Here is a 14,901-nt window from a genome sequence, read left to right on the forward strand (position 1 = left end):
TCTTGTACAGGACAAAAAAATGGAATCCAGAAAACAACAAAGGTTTGGGGTGCATAGGAGAGTTAATATTCTATATTATTAGGAGTTTATTCACAAAATTTTGTACCTTTATGAAATGAGGAACCTGTATCAAATGCCCTAATGATACGCTAAACATTGGAATATAGAACGTCTTACATGATCAGGGCAATTGGAAAAGATTTGGTAATGATTTAATCTAGAAATGTAAAGGAAAACAAAAAAATATATAATCGCCAGCTCCGTTATTTTACTTCACGCCTAGAATTTTGTTGATAAAAATTTTAATATTATAATTATCAAATCGCTCGCTCGCCCCAATTTTTTGGGGTCAGTTGTCCAAAGAACAAGAAATTTTATTGGTGTGGCCTTATGTAAAGATGGCATAAAACACGGACCCCTGAAAATCCCACATGATGGATCAGATGCGTAAGAAGAGTAAGCATCCCCTGTCGACCTGCGCTCCGCCGTTAGCGCCCTGTATTGATGAAGCAGACGGAATTTATCGTTGTGGAATTCAGTATAAAAACAGTGGCCGAACAATAGGCATGAAACAAGTCACTCAAAATACGATATATAATGATATATTTAAGTTGTTAACGATGTCAGTTCAACGAGAATAAAAGGAAGTAATGAAAGTTTCATCTGATTAGATCTTCATTTAACCATTTGATTGCAAAAGTTAAATGATTAAATGTGGATGTAAAAAATAGATTTATTTAGAACCGTTATTTGCAAAATTAAAAAAAAAAAAAATATATATATATATATATATATATATATATATATATATATATATATATATATATATATATATATATATTTTAAGGTCTTCCGTTTCCAACGGAAGACCTTCTACTGATTCTGATGATTAAGATCATTACGGTCTTCCGCTCAGGCGGAAGACCTTCTACTGATTCTGGATGGTTAAGATTATTCCCTATTATTCTTTTTTTTCTAGACTCCAACTTTGAGACCTGATAACTCGCTCATTTCTTAACGGATTTCGCTCAAATTTTCAGAGGTTTTAAACGTTACAAAACTAAATTAAAATATTTTCATACATTTCGAAAATTCTCTTCCGCTGTCGAGTTATTTCCCTTTAAATGAAAATTTTGTACTATTCGTTTCCAGAAAAAGGCTTAGAAACGACAAAAGCTGGTGCAAAAATTCTACTGAATTTAAATACTAGAAGAATTGAAGTTGTGCACATCAGTTTTTCTTTTCCGATTTCTGCGCTCAAAACGGTGCTAGATAGGGGGTCAAAAATGAGAATGCCTAAAAGTGCAAAAATTTACATATATTTCCTTATGTATCTTTTAAACTAAAAATAATTTGTTAAGACATGTTGAATAAATGTGGTGAATAATTTTAAGATCTGTCATATGACATCATTATAAAGGGGCTTGCCCCTCAAATTAGGGATTTAGGGGCCTTGAAAGTTTTTTCCTTTATAACTTAAAAACGGTCAATATTTCGATAATATGCTTTTTTTGTTTTGTTTTTTCCTACATTGTACGAAATAAGCAATTACTATAGAATTAATTTCTATATCCTCTACACAGATTTGTATTGCTTAAAATCATTATCTTCACATTTTTCATTATACAATTTACTGTAAAGATTAAGAACACACTACAATACTAAATATACAAAAATCACTTCTTAATACAGACATTCATTATTTTATTATGTTTTTTTTTATTCATAAAAATATAAATTGGTTTAATCACAGGAGTTCGCGTACCTATCAATTTTACCGAAAATTTCAGGAAATAAAAAAAAATACGTTATAACTGTTATTATTATAGGTATTATGTATTATCTTTTTATTTCCTGAAATTTTCGGTAAAATTGATAGGTACGCGAACACCTGTGGTTTAATAAATATTCTGAATTATCCCAATTACTTCAAGTGACTAAATAACTTTAGACTTTTTTTTTGATAAATATAAATTTTATTTCACTGTGTCGTTAAAAATATGTCAGTATAACAAATTTAGTTAAAGTCAAAAAATACAGTATGTTTGGATCTAAAAAAAATATATATATTTAAGAAATGATAATTACAATAAGCAATAAAAGACCAGTATATGTATCAACTATGACAGGAATCATTTTCTCAATAAAATTAGAGCCTTATTATACAGATAATTTATTCACCACCAAATCAGTACAGAACTATTTTTTACATTTTACATCCTTTAAGAATAAGCACATGACACATACTTAAAGCTAAGTATCAGCAACAATTAATTTTGATTCCTTATTTAAACACCCTATATTCTATTCCACATGTTCATGATATGTTTTATATAGTACTAAATATAAAGGCAACTGAGAATCAGTCATCTGCACATGTTTACAAGCACCAAGTTCATTATAAGTGTGACTCCTATAACTCTTTTTTCCTGTGAAACTTTAATGTCAACAAAGAAGACTACACTTCACAAACACAGGAGTAAACTGTTCATTAGAGGTAGATATCTTCTTCTCCAAAATAAACATTTCCTTTTTCTTCATATAAATTCATGTTACAGGCATGAATAAAAGTGAGTAAGCCGAAATAAAAACAAATATTAACATAATCAACAACCAGGAATCAAATTCAATATTCAGTGAAAAATCTAAAACAAAACAATTATGCTAATTTTTTTTTAAAGTGGCAATAAAATCAATGACAGAGATAAAAATATCACAGATAGTCCAACAGATCATCCTTGTCTTTTTTCAATGCCATTTAAATCTTTCTCATCAAATGTGTAAGAAATTAATGCTACAAATCTTAATACTGTAACAGTAAACCTCCCTTATCCAGGACCATAAATTTAGAAATTTCCATAAATTGTATCCCAAAAATTGTTTATCATACAAAATCACCATAGCTATGCTCTTGAAAAGTAGTAACAGCATTAAATACATAACATTATAAACATTTTTAAGAGGGACATCCATTTTTTTCTATAGGTCATACTGTAAATTTCCTCTTTATCTTAAATCTTTTTTAGGGGTAAAAAAGTTAATTTCTCCATTATGTTATTGCAACAATCAAGCAGAAACCATGTAAACTGGAGATATATATACCTTTATAAACACAAATGTTCTAGTATAACACATGCTCCAGTATATGCATAGGTAAGTGTCCTTTACAGTTTTGAGTGACTGTTCCTCTGTATATTTCCTTTTTAGTTTTGAGTGATTGTTCCTCTGTCCAGTAGTATGTCCATTACAGTTTTGAGTGATTGTCCTTTACTATGTAAACTGGAGATAAACAGACACCTTTACATGTATAAACACAATGTTTCCTATAACTCATGCTCCAGTATTTGCACCGTTAAGTGTCCTTTACAGTTTTGAGTTATTGTTCCTTGGTATGTATCCTTTAGAATTTTTAGTGGTTGTTTCTAAGTAAGTGTCCTCTACAGTTTTGAGTGATTGTTCCTCTGTAAGAAGGGTTTCAGGTGTTGGTGATAGGAATAGTGAACCTACAAGATGGAAGAATACAGGTATAAAATCAATATTTGTTAACTGTCAACTTAAAAGCTCCATATTATCAAGCTTAGAATCAAAATATGTGTGAAGTGCTTAAATATATCTCCTTTTCAAACTACATGTACACTTTAATTAGAATATTTAGAAATGTTTGTGGATTTCTTAATCAAAATTTTGATCTGAAATCATATCAGACATCATACAGTCCCATCATACTCAGAAACTGTCCAAATGATAAGAAATCAAGATTAAAAGCCTCCAAATTAAAATACATGTACTGATAAACTGAATACATGGAAAAAATTTCCCCTTGTTTTATTTTTGCCATTTTGTCCCTACCCTCATTTGGGCGAATTTAAAATGGGGCAAGTACAAAGAATACAGTATAATTACTAAAAAAAACTATGAAGTGAATTTAAAATGGGCAAAATTGTCTGCAAGTGTGAAACGGCAAAAATAACGTGTCGAAAATAATCTGTATACAGAATGCCAGCCCTCTTTGGGACAAAATATTGCCCTCCAATCCACATTGGGAAATATTTTTACGATTGTAGGCTCATAAAATACTGTACCAGTAATCAATTTTGCCTAAACCCCAGTAAGTCAATATTTGCACATTGCTTTGTTTTTGGACATGTACACTCTATGAGACAGTCATGTATTTTTCACTTACATCAGATTGGTTGAGAGGTTCATTTTCCGTTGATTTCAGCATTCTCTCATAAACGTTTCCATCATAGCACCCAAGCACCGACCCAAGGGTGTCATCATGGATGTCAAAGGAATCAACTAGTGACACAGCATCTGGTCTGTTAAGGTTAACAAGTTCAATGTTCAATGTCTCTAGCACTTTCATACTCTTTTCCCAAGTTTAAAGGCATATTTTACAAAGCTACAGTTGCTCTTTCTGTGCACATGGATCTTCACATTTCAATAATAATTTGTCTCTGGTGTGTTAATGTTAGATAGATTTAATTTGTGTACTACATTGCTTCAATAATTTTACCTGATTTTAGCTAACATTTGAAGCTCTACTTCTTTCAGCCATTCCATCTGTGACAGACCAATAGATTCTGTCTAGAAAATACAATATCATAATCACTTTCCAGATCTTATCTCAATGTTTTTTCCTAAAATTTATGATTTTTAGGAAATTAAATAAAGTGAAAATATATTCCACTGTGTTTTTTTATTATTTCTGCAATTACTGTTACTGTGAAATCACAAATTTTCGTGGGGGTCTAATTTTTGTGGTTTTTGTGGTAAGAAGAGACCAACAATTTTATGTCCACCATGAAATACACATATATTAATACTGAACAATTCATCAACCATGAAATCAAATCCCCATGAACCAATATATTTTCCTCAAACCATGAAAATTTGACCAATCAAAAATTTTTAATTTTACAATAATATTATAGCTGTTCTGCAAAATTTTACCCTATAAAATTATCTTGTACATTATTTTCACAGTATACATTGAAGATTATATAATGATACATTTTAATACTCAATTAAATTAAAGTATGATACATGATAATTGTTGCAATGTTTCATCTAATTTGATACATTTTCTTACTTCTAAGAAATCTCCTGCATTTTTAACCATGTTGAATACAGTGAAGAAGATGTTGAGATTGTGAAGAGCACTGGAAACAGGCAAGCTTGTCTGTAGCTGACTCATACTCTCTCTGTAGTCTTTAACCATACAGTACATGATGTGGGCCTACAAACAATCAAAATCCATGATACTTATGTACATTCTAAATACTACCATAAAAATCCAAGTACTTGTGAATCCACAAATGATCCATAAATGAATGTACACACAAACAAAAAGTCTATGCATGACATAGCAAATACATGAGGTTTAACATTTACCCAGTGTGATCTCTGACATGTGAAAAACATGTAAACTAATACAATTATAGTTGTAACTGTGTATACTAATGTATATGTGAAATTTCAGATAGGAAAAGGTATATATTGGCAAGCCCTATATTCATTGTATGTACTTTGACAAATAAACAGGAAACATTTTAAGGACCTTCTCTACACCAATACAAAATGTTTTTTTTTATTTCCCCAGGAAAAATGTTAAAACACAACAGAGTATCAGTGATTACAAATCACTGTTGTTTACTTCTATAAACAAAATTAATGTCAATAAAGTGATCATTAAATTTATCTTGACCTTTTAAAATGTTGAGAATACTTGAATTGATTACAAATTGAGTAATCATACACTGTAAATTTACATTTTTTAGAATTTAAATCTAAGGGCAAATCACTCTAATTGAGGAAATTATCATAGAATCAGAACTCATTAGTGTTCTGCAGTGTACAGAGGGCTCTTTATCAAGAATCTGTACATGTTTTATACCCTCAACAGATGTTCATATCTGTATAAACATTTTTGATGCATCACAAATTAATGATCAGCATGTCTTAATGGTTTAAAAGCTAAAGAAGGTTCTTACATGACAAAAGATTGTAAAATGTTGAAAAAATAATCTTGTTAAATTCAAGTAAATGAAATATATGAGGAATATCTCCCATATCATAGTTTAGCTTGGTAAAACAAGATGTATCAGGACTTTAGTTCCACTTACTGCAATGTCAAGATTGACAAAATAAGAAGCTCTATCCATAACTGAAGAGATAGACTACATGTAATGAAAAACAGAAATGTAAAAAAAGTATGAAAAAGTCTGACCTTTGCTGCGCGGACCAGTTGTACTAAATTGTCATTCATAGCTACAGCCTGTTTTTTCCCTGCCTCTATATCACTTTGTAGTTTTCTTGCAGTCTTGGCTATCATTCTGTAAATTCCATGAAGAACAATAAAATATTATAATATAAATGATAACTTTATCATTATGTGTTCAGTAATTTTCATTTAGAATAACAAATATGTTCATTAGGACAATTATGAATCTGAAAAATATCATCTTCAATAGCCTTTATCATTTGCTTACTGAGACAACATAAACAAAATGTATATATTAATGGATGGTCCATAGTTTTTCTTAAAAACAATGCTCAGCATTATAATTTATTTAGCCAATTACATGTATCTTCAAATATTGAGAAGCAAAACATCTATTGTCTTTAAACTAAGTATTACTGATGTTAATATTCTATACTTTATTTTTTCCAATTTTGAACTGTAATAACATTAACCCTACACTCTACATTTCCAATTATAAATTGATACTGACAAGAATGCTCTGAATCTGTACACATCACACAGTAGTTCCACATTTCTACAGTCCCTGGAGGATTTGAGGGGACACATGTATTTACTGGGGTCCATTGTAAGGTAGTCAGTTGACCCTGACAGTGTATCCCCACTGACAGCAGCAGCAAACCTCTTCATCAGGTATCTGCCCAAGCACAAATGAATTACTTACAAGTTTGTACACACTGTAAATTTCAAAGAATCTATCACTTACATGCAAGGATAATTTAAGTGAACAAATTAAAATTACCAAAATGACATGCATACCCTGGTAATCATAAATTGCTGATGATTCCTTTAAAGAATAAGTGATATTATAGTTTCTGTAAATTCACAGTACAATGTACTTTTAAAATTGTTTTAAAATCTTGTTCTTAGTACATTGTAAATGACTGATCTTTATGATTTCTTAAGGACAACACACCTGGCCACCTGTAGATAGAGTACAGTGTTCTCTCCTTCTGCCGTGATAAGGGATTTGGAGGCTGCCACGGCGTCCCCCAGGGTAGCGGCCGCCAGGTAACCGTGTCCCCCACAGGCCTGTCTGCTGACCTCCATCACCTCCACCGTCATCTCCGACGCCAGGGCCTTCATACCGGCCGACTGACAGTGAATCTATAAACAAGTGTAAGTATAATACAGGGCCTTCATCCCCGCCGACTGACAGTGGATCTATAAACAAATGTACAGGTAAAATACAGGGCCTTCATCCCTGATGACTGACATTGGATCTATAAACATATGTACAGGTATAATACAGGGCCTTCATCCCCACCGACTGACAGTGGATCTACAAACAAATGTACAGGTAAAATACAGGGCCTTCATCCCTGATGACTGACATTGGATCTATAAACAATACAGGGCCTTCATCCCCGCCGACTGACAGTGGATCTACAAACAAATGTACAGATAAAATACAGGGCCTTCATCCCCGCCGACTGACATTGGATCTACAAACAAATGTACAGGTATAATACAGGGCCTTCATCCCCGCCGACTGACACTGGATCTATAAACAAATGTACAGGTATAATACAGGGCTTTCATACTGGCCGACTGACAGTGGATCTACAAACAAATGTACAGGTAAAATACAGGGCCTTAATACCGGCCTACTGACAGTGAATCTATAAACAAGGACAAATATGTGTACCTTCACATGTCTGATACACAGTACAGGATTAATACAGCTATACAACATACTTATGACTGACAGCGGGTCTGCAAACACTTAGGACTCACTCAGGATAAATATCTTTAAGTTAACTTCAGAACATTTAAATGAGTAATGACAGTGAACCTACAAGTAACTGTAAAATATCAAACATTCTCTCAGAAAAATTGAGTGATGCACACTACATTGATGAATGAAACATGAATGGAAGTTAACAATGTATATATTTATCAAGCTAAATACGGTGGTATTCCTATTAAAATAAAGTACCTCTGCTAAGTTTTGATAATTGCCCTTCAACATTTCAGTATGGATTCTCAAATAGCGGTTACGGAGAGTCTTGGAGACAAAGAACAAGGCGTAGGTTGTAGCAAGAGCTGGGAAGACCTTGTACTGCTGTGTCTGGTAGTCAAGGATCTTGGTCTCCTCCTGACTACAAGGATTGGAATCAATTTTTAAAATTTTATAAATTCTTTAAATTCTACAATTTGAATGGATCCCAGTCTTTTTCAAAATTAAACAAGAGGCCCATGGGCCTTATAGGTCACCTGAGCATTATGCAACAACTTTCCAGTGATTGAATTTAATTCATCATAACAATACACTTAGCAGTTGCTTAGTTTGTTTACTTAATACCCATACACAAGGTAGGGGAACAAAAAATGCATTTCAACTAATCAGTTATATTCAGCAATAATCAGTAGTGCCCCTACCACACATGAACCCCTGACCCTTAGGCCTTGATATTTGATTACATTAATACCAAGGAGCAGATTTCAAACCATTCATTCATTTTCAGTATATAAGTACAGCCCCCCCCCCTCTATGGTACCCCTGACCCTGGGGTCTTGAAATTCACAATTCTGGAAGATTAGGGTCCTTGTCCATCATAACTATATAGGTAGTTCATCTGCTTAATACCCTAGAGCAGAGAAGAATTTTTTTTTAAGATTTAATGTATTTTCACTATATAATCTATAGAGCCCCACCCTAACACCAAAACCCTGACCCTGGGGCCATAAAATTCATAATTTTGGTAGAGGCACTCTTGTTCATCATAACTATGCACTTATTAGTTAGTTTATTTAATACCCAATAGCAATGAAGTAGATTTTCAAAGAATTCATGTATTTTCACTATATAATCAATAGAGCCCCACCCTAACACCAGAACCCTTGACCCTGGGGCCATAAAATTCACAATTTTGGTAGAGGCACTCTTGTTCATCATAACTATGCACTTAGTTAGTTTATTTAATACCCAGGAGCAGAGAAGAAAATTTTCAAAGAATTCATGTATTTTCACTATATAATCAATAGAGTCCCCCCCCTAATACCAGAACCCCTAATCCTGGGGCCATAAAATTCACAATTTTGGTAGAGGCACTCTTGCTCGCCATAACTAGGCACTTAGTTAGTTTATTTAATACCCAGGAGCAGAGAAAAAGATGTTCAAAGAATTCATGTATTTTCACTATAATCAATAGAGCCCCGCCCTAACACCAGAAACCCTGACCCTGGGGCCATAAAATTCACAATTTTGGTAGAGGCACTCTTGCTCACCATAACTAGGCTCTTAGTTAGTTTATTTAATACCCAGGAGCAGAGAAGAAGATGTTCAAAGAATTCATGTATTTTCACTATATAATCAATAGAGCCCCACCCTAACACCAGAACCCCTGAGCCTGGGGCCATAAAATTTACAATTTTGGTAGAGGCACTCTAACTCATCATAACTATGTACTTAGTTAGTTTATTTAATACCCAGGAGCAGAAAAGAAGATTTTCAAAGAAATAATGCATTTTCACTACCTACTTATTTAGCCCCACCCTAGCACTAGAACCCCTGACCCCAGGGCCATGAATTTCACAATTCTGGTAGAGGACTCATTGCTGATTACAATCATGCAAACAGTTTGACTGCTTGATGCTTGGGAGTAAAGAAGAAGATTTTTAAAGATTGCATTAATTTTAGTGGTTTTGGCCCCACCCCTCAGGCCCCTGGGGGGCAGGGATCATGAAATTCACAATTTTTGTTCCTCTTCACCCATAGATGCTTTGTGCCAAATTTGGTTGAAATTGGTTCAGTGGTTGCAGAGAAGAAGCTTAAAATCTTCAAATGTTAACGCATGACGCACAACGCACGACGCACGACTACGGACGAAAACGGATAGCAATAGGTCACCTGAGTTTACTCAGGTGACCTAAAAATCACATAAGCTGCCTACCTTGGATCAAGCTTGGATTGCCGTCTAATGGAGGAGTATCGTATAGTTATTGTACTGGTGTTACTAAGGGAGGTGAAGCACCAGTTTACTATATTGACTCGGACCAACATCATGGCAGCATAATTCCCCTTGTTTGGGCCTCTAGATGTAAAATGACCTTCCCTACTGACCTTCACAAAGAAAAAATAAAAATTTACATCAACATTTAACTTAATATTATAAAAGTGAAGGGATTCTAAATATATGTAACTGAGCTGTTATTTAACAAGAGGCCCATGGGCCTTATAGGTCACCTGAGCATTATGCAACAACTTTCCAGCGATTTAATTTGATTAATGTTTTAAGCAAGATGCTATGGCATTCACAATTTTGAAAGAGGCACCATTTGATCATCATAACAATACACTTAGCAGTTGCTTAGTTTGTTTACTTAATACCCATAGGCAGGGTGTGGGAACAAAAATGCATTTCAAGTAATCAGTAATATTCAGCAATAATCAGTAATGCCCCAATCACACATGAACCCCTGACCCTTAGGCCTAGATCCACACATTGCACAATTTTTGAAAAGGCACCCTTGCTTTTCAAAAATATTTGATTAATACCAAGGAGCAGATCTCGAACAATTCATCCAGTTTCAGTATATAAGTACACCCCCCAACCTATGGTACCCCTGACCCTGGGGCCTTGAAATTCACAATTCTGGAAGATTAGGGTCCTTGCTCATCATAACTACATAGGTAGTTCATCTGCTTAATACCCAAGAGCAGAGAAGAAAATTTTCAAAGATTTAATGTATTTTCACTATATAATCAATAGAGCCCCACCCTATCACTAGCACCCCTGACCCTGGGGTCATAAATTTCACAATTTTGGTAGAGGCACTCTTGCTCATCATACTTATGCACTTGTTTAGTTTATTTAATACTCAGGAGCAGAGAAGAAGATTTTCAAAGAATTCATAAATTTTCACTATAAAATCTATAGAGCCGCACCCTAGCACTAGAACCCCTGACCCTGGGGCTATAAAATTCACAATTTTGGTAGAGGCACTCTTGCTCATCAAAACTATGCACTTAGTTAGTTTATTTAATACCCAGGAGCTTTTCAAAGAAATAATGCATTTTCACCATATACTTATTTAGCCCCACCCTAGCACTAGAACCCCAGACCCCGGGGTCATAAATTTCATAATTTTGGTAGAGGCACTCTTGCTCATCATAACTATGCACTTAGTTAGTTTATTTAATACCCAGGAGCAGAGAAGAAGATTTTCAAAGAATTCATGAATTTTCACTATATAATCTATAGAGCCCCGCCCTAGCACTAGAACCCCTGACCCCGGGGCCATAAAATTCACAATTTTGGTAGAGGCACTCTTGCTCATCATAACTATGCACTTAGTTAGTTTATTTAATACCCAGGAGCAGAGAAGAAGATTTTCAAAGAAATAATGCATTTTCACTATATACTTATTAAGCCCCACCCTAGCACTAGAACCCCTGACCCCGGGGTCATAAATTTCACAATTTTGGTAGAGGCACTTTTGCTCATCATAACTATGCACTTAATTAGTTTATTTAATACTCAGGAGCAGAGAAGAAGATTATTTAAGAATTCATGAATTTTCACTATATAATCTATAGAGCCCCGCCCTAACACTAGAACCCCTGACCCTAGGGCCATAAAATTCACAATTTTGAAAGAGGCACTCTTGTTCATCATAACTATGCACTTAGTTAGTTTATTTAATACCCAGGAGCAGAGAAGAAGATTTTCAAAGAAATAATGCATTTTCACTATATACTTATTTAGCCCCACCCTAGCACTAGAACCCCTGACCCTGGGGCCATAAATTTCACAATTTTGGTAGAGGACTCAATGCTGGTTACAATCATGCAAACAGTTTAACTGCTTGATGTCCAGGAGTAAAGAAGAAGATTTTTAAAAATTGCATTAATTTTAGTGGTTTTTGCCCCACCCCCCAGGCCCCAGGGGGGCAGGGACCATGAAATTCACAATTTTTGTTCCCCTTCACCCATAGATGCTTTGTACCAAATTTGGTTGAAATTGGTTCAGTGGTTGCAGAGAAGAAGCTGAAAATGTTCAAATGTTAACGGACGACGCACGACGACGGACGAAAACGGATAGCAATAGGTCACCTGAGTTTACTCAGGTGACCTAAAAATACATGTATTTGCTTTGTCTTGACAATGTGCAAGATAAATTATCAGAATTTCTACTTATATCCAGCTTGACAAATGTGCATTGTACAACAAGTTCTTAAATTATATAAGGTTTTAAAATCATTTTTTTCAAAATACACATATGCTCATGATATAAATTCTTTACTATTAACTACAATGATGCCAAATGCTTGGCAAATGAACAGCAGCAACCAATTCTCAGTGAGACTGAGTAGTAAACACACCTAACTTCACAGTTCTCACTCTACAGACTAGCCTACCATGTTATTAACCTATAAACACACCTGGGCATTCTTCATTAACATGTTCTCCCTTGGGATCCTGACATTGTTTAAGATGAGAAATCCATTGTCAGCTGAATTAATGGAAAGTTTGGGTCCAATATCTCCAACCTTAATACCTAAAAAAAGATGTCATCAATATAATATACATGTAATTGTCTTTAGTTCAATCTGCCTCTTCAGTTCTATTATTGATTTTGACTCTAAAAGATGTCATAGATGGAGAATACTCTTTAAAATGATATTCTTTGTGAATATTTTTTTTTCTATATCTTAGCTGGTACATGTAGTGAATATAACGTAAAACACAACACATATTTCATAAGCTGTGTGTCGAAATAAGAAATCTGGACTGCTGTGTTACAGTGTATATCTTGTAAGGGTATTTGTCAGTTGGAAATCTGTATTATATAAAAGTTGTTTTTTTTTATCTGTGATAACTTAATTTCTGCAAAGCTGAATAACACCATCTGCTTTGGAAATTTTCACAATTCTCACTCTTCTTTGCATTAAACCATGATATCCCAATGAACAAATTTCAAGAAAACTGAGTCTTGTTTATAAATGCCTAACAACTACATCCCCAAACTAAATTGTTGAAAAATTTGTTGATCTACATAATTTATACCTGGAAGTGGCTGGTGATCCTCCATGCTCCGTAGGGGGGTCAGGAATGGATGCATACCATACTTTTTACCATCAATAATCAGTGTGGCCAGAATTATAGCAATATTTACAGACTTTCCTACTAAAAATAAAAAAGAAAATATCACACTGAAAAAAGGATAAATCAAATACAACTAGTGCTAATTGTAACGGGAACCGTTACAGATGTTCCCCAAACGCTCCCCAGCTCCCTTTTGGTGCCATATTCCATGTAATCCTTATTAAATAAGACAACATCTGTGCATTTTTGCCTTTAACAACGTTTTCGCAGAGGGATACCGATTATATTCAAATTTTAACATTGCAGGCGTGAGCATGTGAATGCACGTGCGCAATGATCATATCATCTTGTCTACAATTTTCTATATATTTAAATATACTATATCTTAAACCATTTAGTCCAAAAATATTAAAAATCACTCATTCAAGTGTATTTTTAATTTCACTCTTTCCAAATGCACGCACGTGCGTGCACGTGCATGATGACCATACCTTCTTGTAGTAGGCCCTTATATCTATCTAGATTCTGAATCCCATCCTGTTTGGTTGAAAACCAAGGGAATTATAGCCATTTCAAGTTTCAGCCAATCAGATTGCAGCACAAGTGCATGCGCGTGATTTCAGGGATTTTTTCCTAAATCATATTGTAGGATATCCCAATGCATGAATATGTTTTAAATTTCAAAGCATTTCATCAAAAAAGAAAGGAGATATAGCAATTTAAAGTTTCAGCCAATCAGGTTGCAGCACACGTTCATGAGCCTGATTTCTTGAAATTTTTGTATATCATATTGCAGGGTATCCTAATGCAAGACTATGTTTTAAATTCCAAAGCATTTCGTCAAAAAACAAAGGAGATATAGCCATTTAAAGTTTCAGCCAATCAGATTAGAGCGCACGTGCATGCGCGTGATTTCATGAAATTTTTTCCATACTATATTGTAGGATGTCCTAATGCTAATTTGACAGTGTCATATTATTAACACAATTAATATATCCATAAGTTTCAAAGCATTTCATCAAAAAATGTAATGACTCCTTATGAAATAAGTTTCAAAGCATTTCATCAAAAAATGTAATAGTTATGGCCATATTAAGTATATCAGTCATTTCACTTTATCTGTAAGAAGGATATTTTTCTATTTAAAAAAAAAAACAAAGAAGAAAAAAAAGAATAATAATAAAATGCAACAAATAAAAAAAAAAAAATTCCTCCATCTGGGCTCGATCCCAAAACCATTAGTGTGAAAGTCGGACACGCTAACCACTGAGCCACCAAATTCCACAACATTTAAGGTATTTTGTAAGCTTATTATTTTAAGGTTGAAGGAAATAGTTTCGAAGTGAAAGAAATAGTTTCGTAGTAAAGTCCCGGTCAAATTTCTTAAAAAACTGAGATATTGGCTGTTTGATGTGATATTGTATGTAGGAAAATGATTAGAATAATTATGGGACACATTTGCAGTGAAGCAATGACACTTAGCATATACAGAGTTGTAAAAGCGAAAGTAATACACGTGGTCAGTTGCAGAGGAAATTCAAAATCCCGGAAAAACAGTGAATGAGTCATGGGCATTTTTTCAACACCA

General features: G+C 34.0%; 1 protein-coding gene across 1 annotated transcript; it reads right to left on the reverse strand.

The window, feature by feature from the left end:
* Window positions 1-1,990: 1,990 nt before the first annotated feature.
* LOC134275947 (peroxisomal acyl-coenzyme A oxidase 1-like) lies at window positions 1,991-13,394 on the reverse strand (the record flags this gene model as incomplete). The annotated part of the gene is made up of 11 exons (XM_062758231.1): window positions 1,991-3,503; window positions 4,184-4,319; window positions 4,517-4,587; window positions 5,093-5,239; window positions 6,230-6,335; window positions 6,735-6,899; window positions 7,179-7,369; window positions 8,202-8,364; window positions 10,159-10,328; window positions 12,650-12,765; window positions 13,275-13,394. Coding segments are annotated over 11 exons (1,451 nt in total), but the record flags the coding sequence as incomplete, so codon positions are not given.
* Between the last annotated feature and the right edge of the window lie 1,507 nt (window positions 13,395-14,901).

This window comes from Saccostrea cucullata, unplaced genomic scaffold (genome assembly GCF_032062105.1).
Source record: "Saccostrea cucullata isolate Sc308-1 unplaced genomic scaffold, CSIRO_AGI_Scuc_v1 ctg6966, whole genome shotgun sequence".
Lineage (NCBI taxonomy): Eukaryota > Metazoa > Mollusca > Bivalvia > Ostreida > Ostreidae > Saccostrea > Saccostrea cuccullata.